The sequence below is a fragment of the Terrapene carolina genome, unplaced genomic scaffold, assembly GCF_002925995.2.
Source record: "Terrapene carolina triunguis isolate 2854851 unplaced genomic scaffold, T_m_triunguis-2.0 Scaffold51192, whole genome shotgun sequence".
Lineage (NCBI taxonomy): Eukaryota > Metazoa > Chordata > Testudines > Emydidae > Terrapene > Terrapene triunguis.
Genome location: NW_020715543.1, coordinates 4,581 through 23,486, shown reverse-complemented (window position 1 = coordinate 23,486; position 18,906 = coordinate 4,581). Strand labels below are relative to the sequence as shown.

The 18,906-nt window shown below is 49.1% G+C and overlaps 3 gene segments (V, D, J or C); all 3 read left to right on the top strand.

Moving 5' to 3' along the window:
- The first annotated feature begins 2,576 nt into the window (after positions 1–2,576).
- Positions 2,577–3,044, top strand: LOC113405835. The segment is given in 2 exon segments: positions 2,577–2,622; positions 2,731–3,044. Coding segments are annotated over 2 exon segments (360 nt in total).
- Positions 3,045–10,125: 7,081 nt separating this feature from the next.
- LOC115271580 lies at positions 10,126–11,067 on the top strand. The segment is given in 3 exon segments: positions 10,126–10,171; positions 10,387–10,743; positions 10,913–11,067. Coding segments are annotated over 3 exon segments (558 nt in total).
- Positions 11,068–11,107: 40 nt separating this feature from the next.
- Positions 11,108–14,589, top strand: LOC115271582 (the record flags this gene model as incomplete). The annotated part of the segment is given in 2 exon segments: positions 11,108–11,210; positions 14,258–14,589. Coding segments are annotated over 2 exon segments (435 nt in total), but the record flags the coding sequence as incomplete, so codon positions are not given.
- Between the last annotated feature and the right edge of the window lie 4,317 nt (positions 14,590–18,906).

The window sequence follows — 18,906 nt, the reverse complement described above, 5'->3', positions numbered from 1 at the left end:
CTGGGAAACATCCAGACAGTAAAGAAAGCAGCATTTGGCCCCTGATCCACTTCTGAACTTACCACGACACATTTCCCGCTGCTCCCAGCACTTTTCAGCAGAGCCGGACATTGCTGGGAAGGGGGATGGGCAGGAAATTCAGTCCCAGCCCTCGCTTTGCACCCTGGTGAATTTTCACCAGTCAGAGAGTGTTTCAGCCCAGTTGGACCCTGTGACCCGCCCTGCCCCGAGTCACTGACCTGCCAGTGGCCGGCTATTCCACAGCCCCACTGCTCACGAGGCAGGGGCTGCAGAAATGAATCTTCCACCATCACCTAACTTGACTAGGAACAGGCCCTTAATACATGTCAGGGGGAAAGTTGTTTTAAAGGTATTCATGTCTTCCTTATCCAAAAGTGAAAAGAAGAGCCCAGCGCTCTGTGCGACAGCCAGACTGTGCTGTGAACACGAGTGGAAGTAATTCACATCGCCAAGGGAAGGAATTTGAGTCTCTTATAAGTATAAAATCAACGAGGAGTCCTGTGGTACCTTAAAGACTAACACATTTATTATGGGCATAAGCTTTCATAGGCTGGAATCAACTTCATCAGATGCTCCAGCCCACGAAAGCTTACGCCCAAATAAACTGGTTAGTTTTTAAAGGTGCCACAGGACTCCTCGTTGTTTTTGCTGAAACAGACTAACATGGCTCCCACTCTGAAACGTGTAAGGGTAGACATGGAAACAGGGGTGACAATTTCCTGCTTAAACATCTCTCTCTCCATGCCCAAGCTGCACTGCAAGAGACAATCAGTCTGTGCAGTTACCAGCCAAACCCCAGCCCCCCAGAGAATGTTCCCCTCCAACACCAGGCAAAATGAGACTTTGGCTGCATTTGCTTTTCATTGTAGCGACTTGGAAAGGTAATTTCTCTCAGTCGTTGTATTGTAAAGACAGGAAAATATTGTGTTCGTCGCCATTCATCCTGATTTGATTCTTAACGTGGTGTATTCCCAGGTGCCTGGTCCAGGTGCTGGTGGAGTCCGGAGGGGATGTGAAAAAGCCCGGAGACTCTCCCCGCTTCTCCTGCAAAGCGTCCGGGTTCACCATCCGCAGCTACGGGATGCACTGGCCCCTCAGGGGCTCCTGGGAAGGGGATGGAGTGGTTCTCCCTCATGTACCCGAGTGTGGAACTATATACTACTCCCACTCTGTCAAAGGGTGATTCATCACCTGCAGCGATAATCCCAACAACCTGCTGTATTTGCAAATGACCAGCCTGAGACCCGAGGACACCGCCCGGTATCACTGTGCGCAGGGCTGGCTTTAGCAGGTGCGGGGCCCCACGTGGGGATGTGAACTGTCTCGCGCCCCCCCCGCCCCAACTCCACCCCGCCCCCACCCTGACTCCGCCCCCTCACTGCCCCATTGGATCCCTCCCCAAATCCCCGCCCTAGTCCCGCCCCCAGCCCCGCCCCCTCATTGCCCATTGGATCCCTCCCCAAATCCCCGCCCTGGCCCCGCGCCTTCCCCAAGCACGCTGCATTCCTCCTCCTCACCCCACCCTCCCAGACTGTATGGCGGCGCAAGCGCTGGAGGGAGGGGGGAAAAGCAGGACGCGGCTTTTTTTTCCCCATTCCGCCGGCAGCCCCGGACGTTGCGGGGCCCTCTTAGGCGTGGGCCCCATTCCGAGGAGTCGGCCGAATCGGCTTAAAGCCGGCCCTGACTGTGCGAGAGACACAGTGACAGGAGACGTATTAGTGTTAATACAAAAACTCAACCCTGCAGAATCTGCTTCTCCCCTGGGCTGCATGGGGGCAGCAGATTCACAAACAATACAGCTGTGGGGACAGGCATGGGAATGGGATTTTACCCTGTAATTCCCTGGCTATGTCACCCATTGGGGCACAAAGCCCCTATGGGCCCGTGTGGCAGAGAGCACTCACTTCCTGTAGGAACCCACACTCAGCTACTCCTGGATATGAGTCAAGGCTGGGATTTTCAAAGGGGCCTCATGGGTTTAGTTACCCACCTCACATCTGAAGCTCACAAGCCAATACCTCAGGTTGTGTAAAAGGGCAGAGCGAAGGAGGTAGCTCACAATACATGTCCACAATGTCCTACTGTCTGGTTAAGGGGAACACCGCAGGTCATAATTATACGAAGAAGCACAGTGCTGGCACCGAGTCCTTAATACAGATAAGTGAAAAGAAAGAAGGAAAGTTATGCTAGAGGGAGATTATTTGCCTGTTTACTGTGTGATACTGAATGGGAGAGAGAGAGAGAGAGAGAGAGAGATCACTCAACTGCTTTCATTTAGTGGTTATATATTCTCAAATTAAATGGTGCAAAAGAAATGCAGTAACTTTCTGTCCAGTCTGGACTCTCTAACCCACCGGCCATTAGATTTTTACAACTCTACACAGTGTCACATACCTTCTAGATCGCCCTTTATATTGTCCCCACTCCCTGACCCATGCAAATGAGCTCCCCGGGGCCCTGTTCATAGCCCAGCCGCAGGCCGCTCACCCCGCTCAGACCCAGCACCGGGCTTCAGCTTCCCATCCCGCCTGGGGAACGAGCCGCCAGCCGCAGACATGACCCCCAGCCTGGCCATCGCCTTCCTCCTGCTGCTCCCAGCGGGTAAGGGCGGGATCTGCGCTGCCGATGGGCGCCCGGTACTGCATGTTCCCTAATAACTGTTCCTCCGGAAATCACCGCAATATTTCACCTTTATTTCCCCCTCTGCAGGTGTCTATTCCCAGATCAGCCTGGTGGAGTCCGGTGGGGGAATCAAGAAACCCGGAGAGACCCTCAGACTGACCTGCACCGTGTCCGGATTCTCTCTCACTAGCAACCATGCCCACTGGGCCCGCCAGCCAGCGGGGAAGGGGCTGGAATGGGTTGGAGCCATCGCGCCTGGTGGAGGCAATGCTTATAGCAATGTTCTCAAAAATCGCCTCACCATCACCAAAGACAACTCCAAAAGCCAAGTGTTCCTGCAACTGACCAGCCTGCAACCCACAGACACCTCCCTGTATTACTGTGCCAGAGTCACACAGTGAGAGGAAACCTATCAGAGCCAGCACTAAAACTAACTGTGCAGCAAACCAGCCTTCCTGTGTGAGCCGCCGAGAGCAGCAGCTGCCAGCACCGCGTTCTCTCTGCTTGGTTGGTTGTTCGCTTCCTCCAGATTCCATAGTAAGTTCCCATCACTAGTGATTTAAACCACATATCACCCAAAGTCAAAGAGTGAACGAGAGAACTCCCAAGTCTAGCAGTGAAATCAGGAGTCACAACTCCTGTCCTCCTGCTCTACCATTTCATCCACCGTTCCGCTGAGAATTAAAGGGGGGGATACCTACCCGTATTTACACTCTAGCTACAATAAGTAGACAGCTCTTCCCTACCACATCTGAGAATAGAAATCAAGAGCCCTTTTAGCTCCTGCTGGCTGTAGAATCTCGGCCCAGAGTTGCACAGATCTCAGACCCAGTCGCTCTGTTGGGTGGATCGCAACATCTGTGTCATTAGCAGAACAGCACACACACGCACTTATTCAGAGCTACGCGCTAACACGGCATTGTGGCTCTATGCCTGCAAGGCGGGGAGCAGGTTGCATCTCTTCCCCCTCAGCCCGTTCGTTGATCATTTAGTGTGGGTGAAATTTACCCCTCTGGGGATGGCCCAAAGCAAGGGGCTCTGCACCTGCAGAGCTCAACTTTCTCAGTCCTTGTTCTGTCATTTGTACAGGCACCAACTTCCTCTGGAAGTAGATACTATTTTCATATGTATTAAATATTGGGCATCCAACATGGAATTCCTGCAGGGGCTTTCTCATGAGAAATTACTACTCACCCAGACTCTGAAAGCCAACCTCCTTCGAAGGCACCTCACACTCAACAATTAAAATTTGAGGCAGTTAAAACAATTAGTCATTTTTTAAAATCTTGGACAATGTGCACACTAAGAAAATGTATATTTCAGTGATAAAGGCCGAAACGTTCTCTGCTAAGGATGTTATTTTAACAATTTACCATCTCGATGGTCAGTTTAACTTGTAGTGTGTTATGGACAAAGTCACTCAGCCAGAGCCGGATCGCTGGATAAATACTCTCTTATTTGAGCTCTGAGTTGGGGATTTCAAGTCAAGTAGGGGATGAATTTATCAGCCCCTTACAAACAGCCAGTGTATGCAAATGCGGTAACTCAACTCCATGCCTAAAACCCCGCCATCCCCCAGACCCTGCAACCCTAACACTGAAATCCATAGTCCTGAGCCACAGTAGTGAATCTCCCCAGAACACCCAACACAGGCAGAGACAGGAGACTTTGGCTTCTCGCTCTGGCAGAGCACAGAGGTGATTTACTCCCCAGCAAAGGGGGGCATCCCCAGGTTTCTTCTCGAGCAGAATCTTCTGATGCCTGACATGTCCTTATTTGCAGGTGTCTCATAACAGGTGCAGCTGGTAGATTCCGGAGCGGTGTGAAAAAGCCCGGAGACTCTCCGCCTCTCCTGCAAAGCCTCCAGGTTCATCTTCAGCAGGTCCTGGCTGGGCAGGGTCCCTCAGGCTCCCTGACGGGGATTAAAATGGGATTCCGCTATAGGCACATATTCCCTGATTCAGAGAAAGAGTGATTTACCATCTCCAAAGACAACTACACAGACTTACTGCATTTGGACATCAGCATCTTGAGCCTCCAGTACAACCGCCTGGCATTGCTGTGAGAGACTCACTAGTGTAGGGATCGGCAACCTTTGGCACACGGCCCATCAGGGAAATACACTGGCGGGCCGGGACAGTTTGTTTATCTGCAGCATCTTCAGGTTCGGCAAAGCACAGCTCCCACTGGCTGCGGTTCGCCATTCTAGGCCAATGGGAGCCATGATCGGCTGAACCTGCAGACATGGCAGGTAAACAAACCAGCAACCAAAGATTGCCGATCCCTGTGTTAGGTCAGTCTAATGAGATAAATCAATTAACAGCAGAATACCAAGGGAGGAAAAATAACTTTTGAAGTGGTAAGAGAGTGGCCCATTACAGACAGTTGACAAGAAGGTGTGAGTAATAGTAGGGAGAAATTAGTATTAGGGAAATTAACTTTAGGTTTTGTAATGACCCAACCACTCCCAGTCTTTATTCAGACCTAATCTGCTGGTATCTAGTTTGCAAATTAATTCCAGTATTGCAGCTTCACGTTGGAGTCTGTTTTTGAAGTTTTTTTGTTGAAGAATTGCCACTTTGAGGACTGTTATTGAGTGACCTGAGAGATTGAAGTGTTCTTCTACTGGTTTTTGAATGTTATGATTCCTAATGTCAGATTTGTGTCCATTTATTCTTTTGCGTAGAGACTGTCCGGTTTGGCCAATGTACATGGTAGAGGGGCATTGCTGGCACATGATGGCATATATCACATTGGTAGATGTGCAGGTGAACGAGCCCCTGATGGTGTGGCTGATGTGGTTAGGTCCTATGATGGTGTCCCTAGAATAGATCATAGAATCATAGAATATCAGGGTTGGAAGGGACCTCAGGAGGTCATCTAGTCCAACCCCCTGCTCAAAGCAGGCCCAATTCCCAACTAAATCATCTCAGTCAGATATGTGGACAGAGTTGGCACCGGGGTTTGTAACAGGGTTTGGTTCCTGGGTTGGTGGTTTTGTTGTGTGGTGTGTAGTTGCTGGTGAGTATTTGCTTCAGGTTGGGGGGCTGTCTATAAGCGAGGACTGGCCTGTCTCCCAAGGTCTGTGAGAGTGAGGGATCATCCTTCAGGATAGGTTGTAGATCCTTTATGATGCACTGGAGAGGTTTTAGTTGGGGGCTGTGGGTGACAGCTAGTGGCGTACTGTTACTTTCTTTGATGGGCCGGTCTTGTAATAGGTGACTTCTCGGTACCCTTCTGGCTCTGTCAATCTGTTTCTTTACTTCACCAGGTGGGTATTGCAATTTTAAGAATGCTTGATAGATATTCTGTAGGCATTTGTCTCTGTCTGAGGGATCGGAGCAAATGCGGTTGTATCTTAGAGCTTGGCTGTAGACAATGGATCATGTGTTGTGGTCTGGATGAAAGCTGGAGGTATGTAGGTAAGTATAGTGGTCAGTAGGTTTCCAGTATAGGGTGGATTTTATGTGACCATCACTTATTAGCACTGTAGTGTCTAGAAAGTGGACCTCTTGTGTGGACTGGTCCAGGCTGAGGTTGATGGTACGGTGGAAATCATTGAAATCTTGGTGGAATTCCTCAAGGGCCTCCTTCCCATGGGTCCAGATGATGAAGATGTCATCAATGTAGTGCAAGTAGAGTAGGGGCATAAGGGGACAAGAGCTGTGGAAGCGTTGTTCTAAGTCAGCCATAAAAATGTTGGCATATTGAGGGGCCATGCGAGTACCCAGAGCAGTGCCACTGACTTGAAGGTATAAATTGTCCCCAAATATGAAATAGCTGTGGGTGAGGACAAAATCACAAAGTTCAGCCACCAGGTTTTCCAGGATGGTATTGGAGATGCTATTCCTGATGGCTTGTAGTCCATCTTTGTGTGGAATGTTGGTGTAGAGGGCTTCTACATCCATAATGGCTAGGATTGTAGTTTCCTCAGGAAGTCAGTGGTGTCTCAAAGATAGCTGGGAGTGCTGGGAGTGTAGGGCCTGAGGGGAGAGTCTACATAGACAGATAATCCTGCTGTCAGGGTGCCAATGCCTGAGGTGATGGGGCATCCAGGATTTCCAGGTTTATGGATTTTGGGTAGCATGAAGAATACCCCTGGTCGGGGCTCTAGGGGTGTGTCAGTGTAGATTTGTTCCTGTGATTTAAACTATCATTTAAATCACCTTCTGTATCAGATGACTGGAGGATAGCTAATGTGATGCCAATTTTTAAAAAGAGCTCCAGAGGTGATCCTGGCAATTACAGGCCTGTATGCCTGACTTCAGTATCGGTCAAACTGGTTGAAACTATATATAAACTATATATGTTGTCAGGCATATAGATGACCATAATTTGTTGAGGAAGAGTCAACATGGTTTTAGTAAAGGGAAATCATGCTTCAGCAATCTACTAGAATTCTTTGAGGGGGTCACCAAGCATGTGGACAAGGGGGATCCAGTGGATATAGTGTACTTAGATTTTCAGAAAGCCTTTGACAAGGTCCCTCACCAAAGGCTCTTAAGCAAAGTAAGCAGTCATGGGATAAGAGGGAAGGTCCTCTCATGGATTGGTAACTGGTTAAAAGATAGGAAACAAAGGGTAGATATAAATGGTCAGTTTTCAGAATGGAAAGAGGTAAATTGTGATGTCCCCTAGTCACTTGCCCATGTGACTCCAAACACCATCTTGTCACCTGTGATTTTCTACTAGCTGTGCTGAGGGCTTTCTCTCCACATTGTTTTCCCTGCACATGGCAGAAGCTATAAAAGGCCTTGGAAACATTTCCATTTTGCCTCTTTCCTGCTCTAGCCTCTTTCCTCGTCAAACTTCTGGACTATGGACTTATACTAATGGGAGCATCTAACCAATGGACTAAGAACCTTTGAATGATTTGGAAGCAGCCAGAGATTTGACTTAACCCAGCAGTTTATTCCATCACTGCTAAAAGCCTTATCCAATAACTTTGCCATCATGTATGTATTTGATTCCTTTTAACGAGTTTCTCTCACCTCTCTTTCTTTCTTTTTATAAATAAACCTTTAGATTTAGATCCCTCTGGAACATTTAGATTTTAGATACTCAAGGATTGGCAACAGCGTGATTTTGGGGTAAGATCTGCGTTATATATTGACCTGGGTGTGTGGCTGGTCCTTTGGGATCAGAAGAACCTTTTATTTGATTAAATTGGTTTTAAAGAAGCACTCATCAAGTCTAGTGTTTTTTTGTGGTAATATAAGAACTGGAATGCCTAAGGAAACTGCTGTTCTGACGTCTTGTTAGCCAGTGTAGTGAAAGAGAAGTTCACTTTTCTTGCTGGTTTGATATATCTCATGGGAAAATAACCGCCAGGTTTGAGGTGGCACTGGGTCTGACAGCCCGCGGGGAAAGGGCCAGAATGGATGGGACGCACATGGGATAGGTCTGGCATGTGGAACACTGAGTACCCCAGCTCTGTGCAGAATTGAATGACGCTCACACAAGACACTTCCAAGAACCAGTTCTCCCTGCAGCTCCGCTCGCTGACAGCTGCAGACACCGCCACCTATTACTGTGCCAGGCAGCCACACACCCAGTGACACAGAGCAAAGCAGGGACTGGTACAAAAAGGGGAAGTGGATTGTGACCAGCGCAGGGAGACAATTTGAACAGAAAGAACTGTGATTGTCCTCCCTCCCCCCATAAAACACCATGTAAACAGAAAGAATATGCAGACGGGAGGCGGATAGGGAATGTGAGGGAACTTCTTTTATATACTTGAACCAAGGTGATGTCATGAAGAGGAGGATAATGAGCTTTAGTGACGTGCATCAACCCGCTGGTGGGAATATTTCCAAACGCGCTACCAGTTCTTGTCCAGAACAATGAAATGTTATAGATCTTTCAGAGACTTTGCAGACAAACACACAAACAAAGCCCTTCCTCACTGGACAGGAAAGAGAAATAGAGAAAGAGACAGGAAAGGACTGAATGAAAAATTGAGGTTGATCGGTAAAGTTTTCAGGAGCATTTACTTGAATTGAGTTGATGAGGAGGATGAAGATGTTTATGATAATAATAATAATAATAATAGATAATAATAGATAATGTTCGGATCAGATGCTGTATGAACACCACGTAAACAAACACAATGAAATTTCACAAGGAAAGTGAGGAAGAGGAACAGGGATCTCTAAATGGCTCAGAATGACAGCAGTGTGACTAACCAAAACGTTTGTTCTGTTGCTGGGGTTAGAGCAAAATGACAATGATACGTAAAAACAACTCAGGTGGCTCCAAGGATCAGAAATGTAACGTAAGCTCAAAAAAATTCCCTTTTTGCGAACAGTTGTCAAATATAAACATTCACCAGGCAGATATTATCCAGAATGTGAGTCTGCGTCATTTCTTCAAAGGGATCCTGGTAGAGAATACATTGGATATGATATCAAACGGAAGGGGAGAAGGGATATTCTCAGACAATTACTGTCTTCTGAAGGCAGCAGATATAACTTCAGTAACTCATGTAATCCAGAGAACGTTCATAGCAGCCGAAGAGGAGGGAGAAAACTTGTTCACCTTAGCCTCTAAGGATAGAACAAGAAGCAATGGGTTTAAACTGCAGCAAGGGAGGTTTAGGTTGGACATTAGGAAAAAGCTCCTGTCAGGGTGGTTAAACACTGGAATAAATTGCCTAGGGAGGTTGTGGAATCTCCATCTCTGGAGATATTTAAGAGTAGGTTAGATAAATGTCTATCAGGGATGGTCTAGACAGTATTTGGTCCTGCCATGAGGGCAGGGGACTGGACTCGTTGACCTCTTGAGGTCCCTTCCAGTCCTAGAATCTATGAATCTATGAATCTATGAAAGACTCCCATTGAATTTAACTGATTTGAATAAAGCCCTTAGTAACTAGAAATGTATCCAGGGCTGCACAGCACATGTAATGCGTTTGCTGGCAATATAATAAATCTCTACCGAACACGGGATAGGATGGCAGAGGTGGCGTAAGGGAATTTAACACCCAATCCTACTGGATTACGATAACATTTCGGTTCGTAACTCTCCTGGTCTCTTTTCCCAACCAAAACCACAAGAGAAGAGTTATAATTTCTCTTCTCCAAATATTCCTTCATTCCTAGGAAGGTGCTGTCCTGTACTGATATATGGATGAGAATGTCAAAGACCTTTAAGAGTGTAAAAGGACAAAATCCAAACAATGTACATTGAGTTTAGGCTTCCAAATACCTTAGGCTGTTTTGAAAGTTTTACACACACGCCCCCCACTGAGCCGAACTCACTGTCTCAGGGGTAGGACGCGCTCCAAGGAGCGAGCCCCATGTGTAGACAGAGCTCACACTCTCTCATCTCTTATACTGATGCTGGGAAACTCGCATGCAAATCTCTGCCCAGGAGGCTTCCTGTTTAAATCCAACCCCCTGATTGGACGAGCCACAGACTCCATCCAGAGACACAGAACTGCCCGGGCCTGGCTGCTGGGGACAGTTTGTACCTTCACTTAAGATGAACCTGCTACTGATTTTCCTGTTCATGCTGGAGGCCCCTTCAGGTGCGTGTCTACTGGGGGTCAGGAGGGTTCCTTGCTGCAGTGACTGCAGAAGAGGAGCCTAAGGGAATCAGGTGCCTGGATGCCAATGGAATTCAGTGGCAGTTGGGTTCCCCACTCCCCCAGGAGCTCTCGCAGGGTGCTTTATTTTCACAAGTTCCCCACTCCCAGGGCATAGGCGCCTGGCTCACTGATTCATTTCTGTGTTTCCTTCCCAGGTGTCCTCTCCCAAGTGCAGCTGCGGGAAACAGGCCCGGGAGTGGTGAAACCCGGGGAGTCCCTGACAGTCACTTGTACCATCTCCGGAGACTCGGTTTCTAGCGACAGCGCGGCCTGGCACTGGTTCCGGCAGCCCGCAGGGAAAGGGCCGGAATGGATGGGACGCACATGGTATAGGTCTGGCATGTGGAACACTGAGTACCCCAGCTCTGTGCAGAGTCGAGTGATCATCACACAAGACACTTCCAAGAACCAGTTTTCCCTGCAGCTCCGCTCGCTGACAGCTGCAGACACCGCCACCTATTACTGTGTGAGGCAGCCACACACACACAGTGACACAGAGCAGAGCGGGACTGGTACAAAAAGGGGAAGCGGATTCTGAGCAGCGCAGGGAGACAATTTGAACAGAAAGAACTGTAATCGTCCTCCCTCCCTCCCAGACTCAGGAGGAGAAATTCTGGGGAAATGATCAATCCCTGAGAAATAGAGGCCAGGATTTAACTGTAACGTTTCCTGTCTTTGCAGGTGCCCGTTCCCAAATCCATCTGGTCCAGTCCGGACCGGGCGCGGTGAAGCCCGGAGAGACCCTCTCACTGACCTGCACCATGTCTGGTTACTCCATTTCCTCTGGCTACGACTGGATCTGGATCCGGCAGGCTCCTGGGGAAGGCTTAGATTAGAATATATGGGGTATGTATATGCAACTAGTGCCGAATCACCATGTCTGCAGACACCGCCAAGAGCCAGGTCTCCCTGCAGCTCCGCTCGCTGACAGCTGTAGACACCGCCACCTATTACTGCTCCAGAGACACAGTGACCCAGAGCAAAGCAGGACCTGTACCAAAAGGGGAAGTGGTTTCTATACACACATTCAGGGCATTTAATGCTCTCATTTTCCTCTAAGAGGGACACAGGCAGGAATAGAGAAGCAGAGAGAATCGCTAAGAGTCAAGATTTCATAAAGTTCATGCAAGGAAACGATACCCTGATATTGCAGAACAGCAGTGACCACAATGTCATTTTTCACTGTAGGACTAAGGGTTAAACAAGGAAATCACCAGCAAACCCCCACTCTCACCATGTTCTCCCATCCCCAGCTGCTTCCCTCCCACTCACCTGCCATCCACACCTCAGGGTTCACTACTGGGTCTCGCTGGAAGAACTGGTGATGTCACTGTGCATAGGGCCGGGACAGGGAAATGGGAATTTGTGAAACTTCACACAGTGATAGGAACTGCAAAGTGAGTGAGAGCAACACACAGGGAGGCGCCCAGATGCTGTGGTAACCTCTGTATCAGAACGTACAGAGACTAGACGAGAATAGAGAACCCTAGAGAGGACCTGGAAGTGTCATCACCCTGCCTTACAACCCAGATTCACCAGCTCGGGAGATGAAATGTTGCACATTGACACATGACCCTGAGTAGGTTTCAGCCCCTTTCCCTACAGGAGTAAATGTATTGTCGATCCTCATGTAAATAACGGGAAAATAGGAGTTGCTGTGACTGTGAATATGACATTAGTGCCCACACTCCCCAGCCTAGAAGGGGTCATTGCCCTGGGCACCTGCTTTCTGTCCCTGCCTTGAAGAGCTCACAGTCTGCACAGGCAAAGGGGAAGGAGAGGCACAGCCTGGGGAAATGACTTCCCAGGGTCACACAGCAGGGCCAGTGACACACCCACCCACAGTAGCTGGACTCTTCATTTCGAGCTGAGGGCCCCTCGCCTCTGTAATCACAACACAGCCCTGAAGATGCGTCTTCTCTCCATGCCCAGCCCCCTCCCCGCTCACTGAAGGTATTTGTTGGTCTCTGATGCCTGAAACAAACTCCTGTGAGGGATGCTCTAGGTAACACTTAGCCCTGCCATGAGTGCAGGGGACTGGACTACAGGACCTCCCGTGGTCCCTTCCAGTCCTACCATTCTCTGATTTCCCTCCCAGCCACTTCAGCTCCTCCCCCGACAGATTCCCAGAACGATCTCAGGTCTACTGGCCCAGCCTGTACATTACATCAATTGATCTTCTTTGCCTAGCCCATTCTGCATTACCCCTGCTCCATTGGAGAGACATTGTAACTGTGCCTCAGTGGGTCACAACGGAGGATACCAAATTCAGGACGAACTGCTGAGAAATAGGCAAACACAACCCCAAACTGGCGGTTAATCCCCCATGGGATATACTAAACCAGCAACAAAAGTAAACTTCTGTTTCACCACACTGGCTAACAATAAGCCATAAAAGCAGTTTCCTTGGGCATTCCAGTTCTTATGTCACCACCAAAACCACTGGATTCAGAGATGAGTGGTTCTTTATAACCAGTCTCATCCAATAATAGGTTCTTCTGATCCCAAAGGACCCACCACACACCAAGGTCAATATATAACTCAGATCTTACCCAAAAATCACACTGGTGCCAATCCCTTAGTATCTAAAATCTAAAGGTTTATTTAAAGAAAGAAAGAAAGAAAGAAAGAAAGATTAGAGTTAAAATTGGTTAAAGGAATCAAATATATAAAGTAATGGCAAAGTTCTTGGTTCAGGCTTGTAGCAGTGATGGAATAAATTGCTTCCTTAATAAGCCTCTGGTTCCTTCCAAATCATTGGAAGGACCTCAGTCCCTTGGTTAGAATGGTCCCATTAGGATAAGTTCATAGTCCAGAGGTTTGAGCAGGACAGAGGCTGGAGCAGGACAGAGGCAAAATGGAGGGATTTCCTGGGCCATTTATATCCCCTGCCGTGGTGAGGTAAACCATTATTTTTCAGACAAAAACCTCATCTTAGCTAGTGGAGAATCACGGGTGACCAGATAGTGTTTGGAGTCACATGGGCAAGCCACATGTTCATGCCCAATTTCACTCAGTCATTGCAGGAAGTCATTACCTACACCCCAAACACCACGTTTATAGGACAGTCCACTCCGTGTAGATGGGTGTCTCCCATGGTCCATTGTCAGTTAAGTGACCTTTCGATGGGCCACCCAATTTGAATAGTACCTCTGAGATGTGCTGGCTAGCTACCTCGTGGGTGTTACCCCAGGAGCAAACATTCGAAATCCAGCTATAGAGACAATACTTATAACTTCAAATACAAAAATGATACATGCATACAGATAGCATAATCATAACCAGCAAATCATAACCTTTTCATAGATGTCTTATATGCCACATTTCCTACAAGATTCATTGCAAATATGTAATAGTGGTTGCAACAATGATCTCTATAGTCATATTTTAATCAGAAAATGTCACAGACACCCATAGACTTCAGCAGGCTTTGGATCACAGCCTATGACATGAAGTGGGTGTGTGACTCTCCCACGGACCAGACAGCACTGCCTGGAGAGAGGTCACCCTGGTAGTGTTTCCACAGGGGGTGAAACACGCATGCAAATCCCTGGCCCAGCAGGTTCTCCTGAGTCCCAGTCCCAGACCCTCTCTGCTGGACCCCCCAACCCACCCCTCTCACAGCCACCTGTTGACATTACATGTGCGCTGAGCTGAGCGCACGGTCTCTCTGCGGTGTAAAGGGGACACCTGTCCCCGAGGGGACAGCACCATGTACTGAGCGCTCACCCCCGTCATCTCTTATACCCACCCTGGGAACCCGCATGCAAATCCCTGCCCTGGGGGTTCCTGGTTAAATTCCTGGTTCTAGGAGCCTCAGTCTCTCCCCAGACACAGAACTGCCTGGTCCTGCCCCCTGGAGAGTTCCCCTCATTGCATGAAAACTAGAATGAAATCTCTGTTGCTTTTCCTTTCCCTTTTCTCCACCCCCAGCTGTGAGTGTTTCTGGGACACGTGGGGGAATTAGGGACACACAGAGAGACATTCAGTGGCTAAATCATTCCTCGCTTTGTTTCCTTTCCCCAGGTGTCCTATCCGAGGTGCGGCTGGTCCAGTCCGGCCCCGGAGTGGCGAAGCCCGGAGAGACCCTCACCCTGACCTGTGCTGTCTCCGGGATCTCCATCACTGACGGCACTTACTACTGGCAATGGATCCGACAGGCTGTCGGGAAAGGGCTGGAATGGATGGGACTCCTACATCCAAATAGCGGGGGTACAAGTTACGCCCCGTCCCTCAAGGGCCGAGTCACCCTCTCTGCAGATTCCTCCAAGAACCAGGTCTCCCTGCAGCTCCGCTCGCTGACAGCTGCAGACACCGCCACGTATTACTGCACCCGATACACAATGACACAGAGCAAAGTGGGACTGGCACAAAAAGGGGAAGCAGGGTGTTTAATATCTCAGGTCTTGCATTGTCTGTAGGCCTGGACGGAGCAGATTTATATTGATAAAAGTTGGTAAACCTGAATTTCATTAAACACACGGAATCTCCCCCCCCCCCCCCCCGAAAACATATTTCCATCCACCATCATTGAAATTTACAAATTCTCAAAGTAAAATCATGCTGAAAACACAGTTCTGTGCAACTATATAACAATCAAAAATGGTTTCAAATAGACATCAATAATGGCTGTCAAAAATATTTAAAAAAAACCAAAGCTGCGAAGCCTAATTCTCTCCAAACTCTGCTGAGCTACAGGTCAGTACATTTCACAGGGTCCAGGGTATTACTTCCAATCCTTTCAACCCTTCCATTTAACGTGGATCAATTTCAAGTAATGCACATTGGGAAAAATAACCCCAACTATCCATACAACATGATGGGGGCTAATTTAGCTACAACGAATCAGGAAAAAGATCTTGGAGTCATCGTGGATAGTTCTCTGAAGACGTCCACGCAGTGTGCAGAGGCGGTCAAAAAAGCAAACAGGATGTTAGGAATCATTAAAAAAGGAAAAGAGAATAAAACAGAGACTATCTTATTGCCCTTATATAACTCCATGGTACGCCCATTTCTTGAATACAGCATACAGATGTGGTCTCCTTATCTCAAAAAAGATATACTGGCCCTAGAAAAGGTTCAGAGAAGGGCAACTAAAATGATTAGGGGCAGGGCCGGCGCAACCCATTAGGCGACCTAGGCAGTTGCCTAGGGCGCTAACATTTGGGGGGCGGTGAATGCAGCGGCTGGATCTTCGGCCGCCTCGGTCGTCGTCGGTATTTCGGGGGTGGGACCTTCTGCCACCTCTGTCGGGGGCGGCATTTCGGGGGTGGGACCTTCCACTGCCTAGGGCGGCAAAAAAGCTGGCGGCGCTCCTGATTAAGGGTTTGGAACGGGTCCCACATGAGGAGAGATTAAAGAGGCTAGGACTTGTCAGCTTGGAAAAGACGAGACTAAGGGGGGATATGATCGAGGTATATAAAATCATGAGTGATGTGGAGAAAGTAAATAAGGGAAAGTTATGTACTTGTTCCCATAACATAAGAACTAGGGGCCACCAAATGAAATTAATGGGCAGCAGGTTTAAAACAAATAAAAGGAAGTTCTTCTTCACACAGTGCACAGTCAACTTGTGGAACTCCTTGCCTGAGGAGGTTGTGAAGGCTAGGACTATAATAGGGTTTAAAAGAGAACTAGATAAATTCATGGAGGTTAAGTCCATGAATGGCTATTAGCCAGGATGGGTAAGGAATGGTGTTCCTAGCCTCTGTTTGTCAGAGGGTGGAGATGGATGGGAGGAGAGAGAACACTTGATCATTACCTGTTAGGTTCACTCCCTCTGGGGCACCTGACATTGGCCACTGTTGGAAGACAGGATACTGGGATAGATGGACCTTTGGTCTGACCCAGTCTGGCCATTCTTATGTTCTTATGTTCTAACCTAAATGAACCCGAAGTTATGGAGACAGATATGAGTCAAGGAAGCCAGCAGAGTATCAGAAACCTGGAAAAATCTCTGACTGGATGGGCTCCGGCGTTTGGTCACAAGCTGAGGTGGTTCAAAAATTTTGGATTTTTTTAAGCAGAATTTTTTTATTGTTTCTTTAAACAATCAAACACAGCAAGCAGGAATATTTGGCCACACACTTCTGAAACCCCAAACCATGTTCAGGTTTTGGCAGACTAATTTCAGCTTTTCAATTTAAAAAAACACAACAAATTTTGAAGGAAAGCAGACATTGTCCCTGATTTTTTCTGCATTTTAAAAACCCCTAGTTTTCGATCCAAAAAAAGTTTTGTCGGAAAATTATTTGTCCAACCCTTTTAATGAGCTTTAGTGCCTTTTAGCACTAGCTGATGCTGAGAACCAGTGATACCTTGTAAAGGTGACTTGAAAAGAAGTTTTCTCAAAACTGGATTTTTGCTGAGATGCGGAAGGTTTTTAAATGTTTATTTTTCCCAAAGCCGCCGGGGGGGGGGGTGAGGCACAAGTGGGGCAATTTGTCCCCGGCCCTGCAGGGGCCCCCACGAGAATATAGTATTCTATAGTATTGCAACTTTTTTTATGGAAGGGGCTCCTGAAATGCTTTGCCCCAGGCCCCCTGAATTCTCTGGGCGGCCCTGCTTTTACCTAAGGGAGAAATAAAATGATCTCAAATCCCAAGACATCCTATCCTGGCCTGATAGAGCGTGTTCTTGGGTCAGGGAAAAGCTTCCCTTATTCCTCATTGCCTTTGGGTTAGACCAGGGGTGGGCAAACTACAGCCTGCGGGCTGGATCCGGCCCATCAAGGCTTTGGATCTGGCCCACGGGATTGCTACCCCCTGGTGCCACAGGCCTCGCACTGCTCCCAGAAGCAGCCGGCACCACGTCCCTGCGGCCCCTGAGGGAGGGTGGGCAGAGGGCTCTGCGTGCTGCCCTTGCCTGCAGGGACTGCCCCCACAACTGCCATTGGCCGGGAATGGGGAACCGTGGCCAATGGGAGCTTCAGGGGAGGTACTCACAAATGAGGGCAGTGCGCGGAGCCCTCTGCTGCCCCTCCCCCCCCGGGCTGCAGGGACATGGTGCCGGCTGCTGCCAGGAGTGGCGCGAGACCAGGGCAGGCAGGCAGGCAGGGAGCCTGCCTTAGCCCCGGTGCACACCGCTGCCACTCTGGAGCCAGTCCAGGTAAGCGGCACTGGGCAGGAGCCCGCCCCCCAAACCTCCCCTGCCCTGAGCCTCCTGATGCACCCCCCACCCCCCCCGCACCCCCCCCCCCCTGCCCTGAGCCCCCTCGCACACCCCACACCCCTCCTCCACCCCAACTCCTTGCCCTGAGCCCTTCCTGCACACTGCACCCCTCCTGAACCCCAACCCCCTGCCCCAGCCCTACATTCATGGCCCTGCCAGGGGCGGTTCCAGGCACCAGCGCAGCAAGCGCGTGCCTGGGGCAGCAACCCACGGGGTGTGGCCTGCCGGTCCCCATGAGGGTGGCAGTCAGGCTGCCTTCGCCGGCATGCCTGCAGGAGGTCCGCCGGTCCTGCGGCTTCGGCGGTAATTGGGCGGCGGGGACGCTGAAGGCGTGGCACAGAATTTGCGTGACTGTGCTTGGGGCGGCAAAAACCATAGAGCCGCCGCTGGAGCTGAGACATCCCAACCCACAATAAAGTTCCACAATGTCACAGAGTCACCATGGAGATAACAGACCCCGCCCCTCAGCCCTTGATGACATCACTCAGCCCAGCGCTGGCACTCAGGGCATTGGGGACAGTCACGTGACTAAGGGTTCTAAGATGGGGGTCACTGGAATCGCTCAGAGTCAGGCTGATGGAGAGGGAGACGCTGAGCTGGGCTGGAGAGAGGTTGGGGGCAGGAAGGACAGAGAACGCGGCTCCCACTTAAATAGGCGCAGTGCTGCCCTCAGCCTCCTGTGAAAGTCCCACCCTAAATTAGGCACCACCTCAATTTTAAATGTCAGGACTTCCACTATTCTAAACAAGCTCGTCTTAATTGTATCTGGGACTCAGACAGAGCCCCAAAACACGCTCTGTCAGGCCAAGGAAAGCTGTTTATCCCAGGGGTTGCATAGGGGCTGCAGAGACATAAAAAATACCCCACTGGAAACAAGATGGAAAGTGCCACCAGGCCAGGAATAAAGTCAGGTTTTACTTGTCTAATTCTCAGCCAATATTCCCGATTGCCCATTGCTCCATAGTGTCTGTGCAGCTCGGTTCATTGGAGTCTCCCTTCAGCTATGCTCAGTTGCACTGTCATATACAGGGCAGCGATTCTGAGAGAAAACTAATGGATTGAGGCACTTCTCTCGTTTAAAATAACAATCCAGCCCAGACTGTGATTTGGCCCCAGGATCGCTTATTAAGGACGTGTGTGAACGGGTGCAGGAATATTAATGGCAACAGGAGTGAGTCCGAATGCTGCCAAATACTCTTGTCTCTCACAGTCTAACCCAGGGGTGGGCAAACTTTTTGGCCCAAGGGCCACATTTGGGTGTGTTGCCAGCCTAAAAGGGCCCGAGAAGGCAAACAGCGGGGTTCGTTGCCCGGTGTGCTTTGCACCAATAAAGACACCGAGGTGGAGAAACAAAGCAAATTTATTCGAGATCTCTGAATAGGCACTAGGAGACCAACATATCTCAAATCAAGTGCAGCACACACAAACAAATTTTCCCTTTTATATTCCAAGCAGTTTCTGTGCAAGCCTTTGTCTATTTCACCCTTACCCCTCCCTTCCAGACA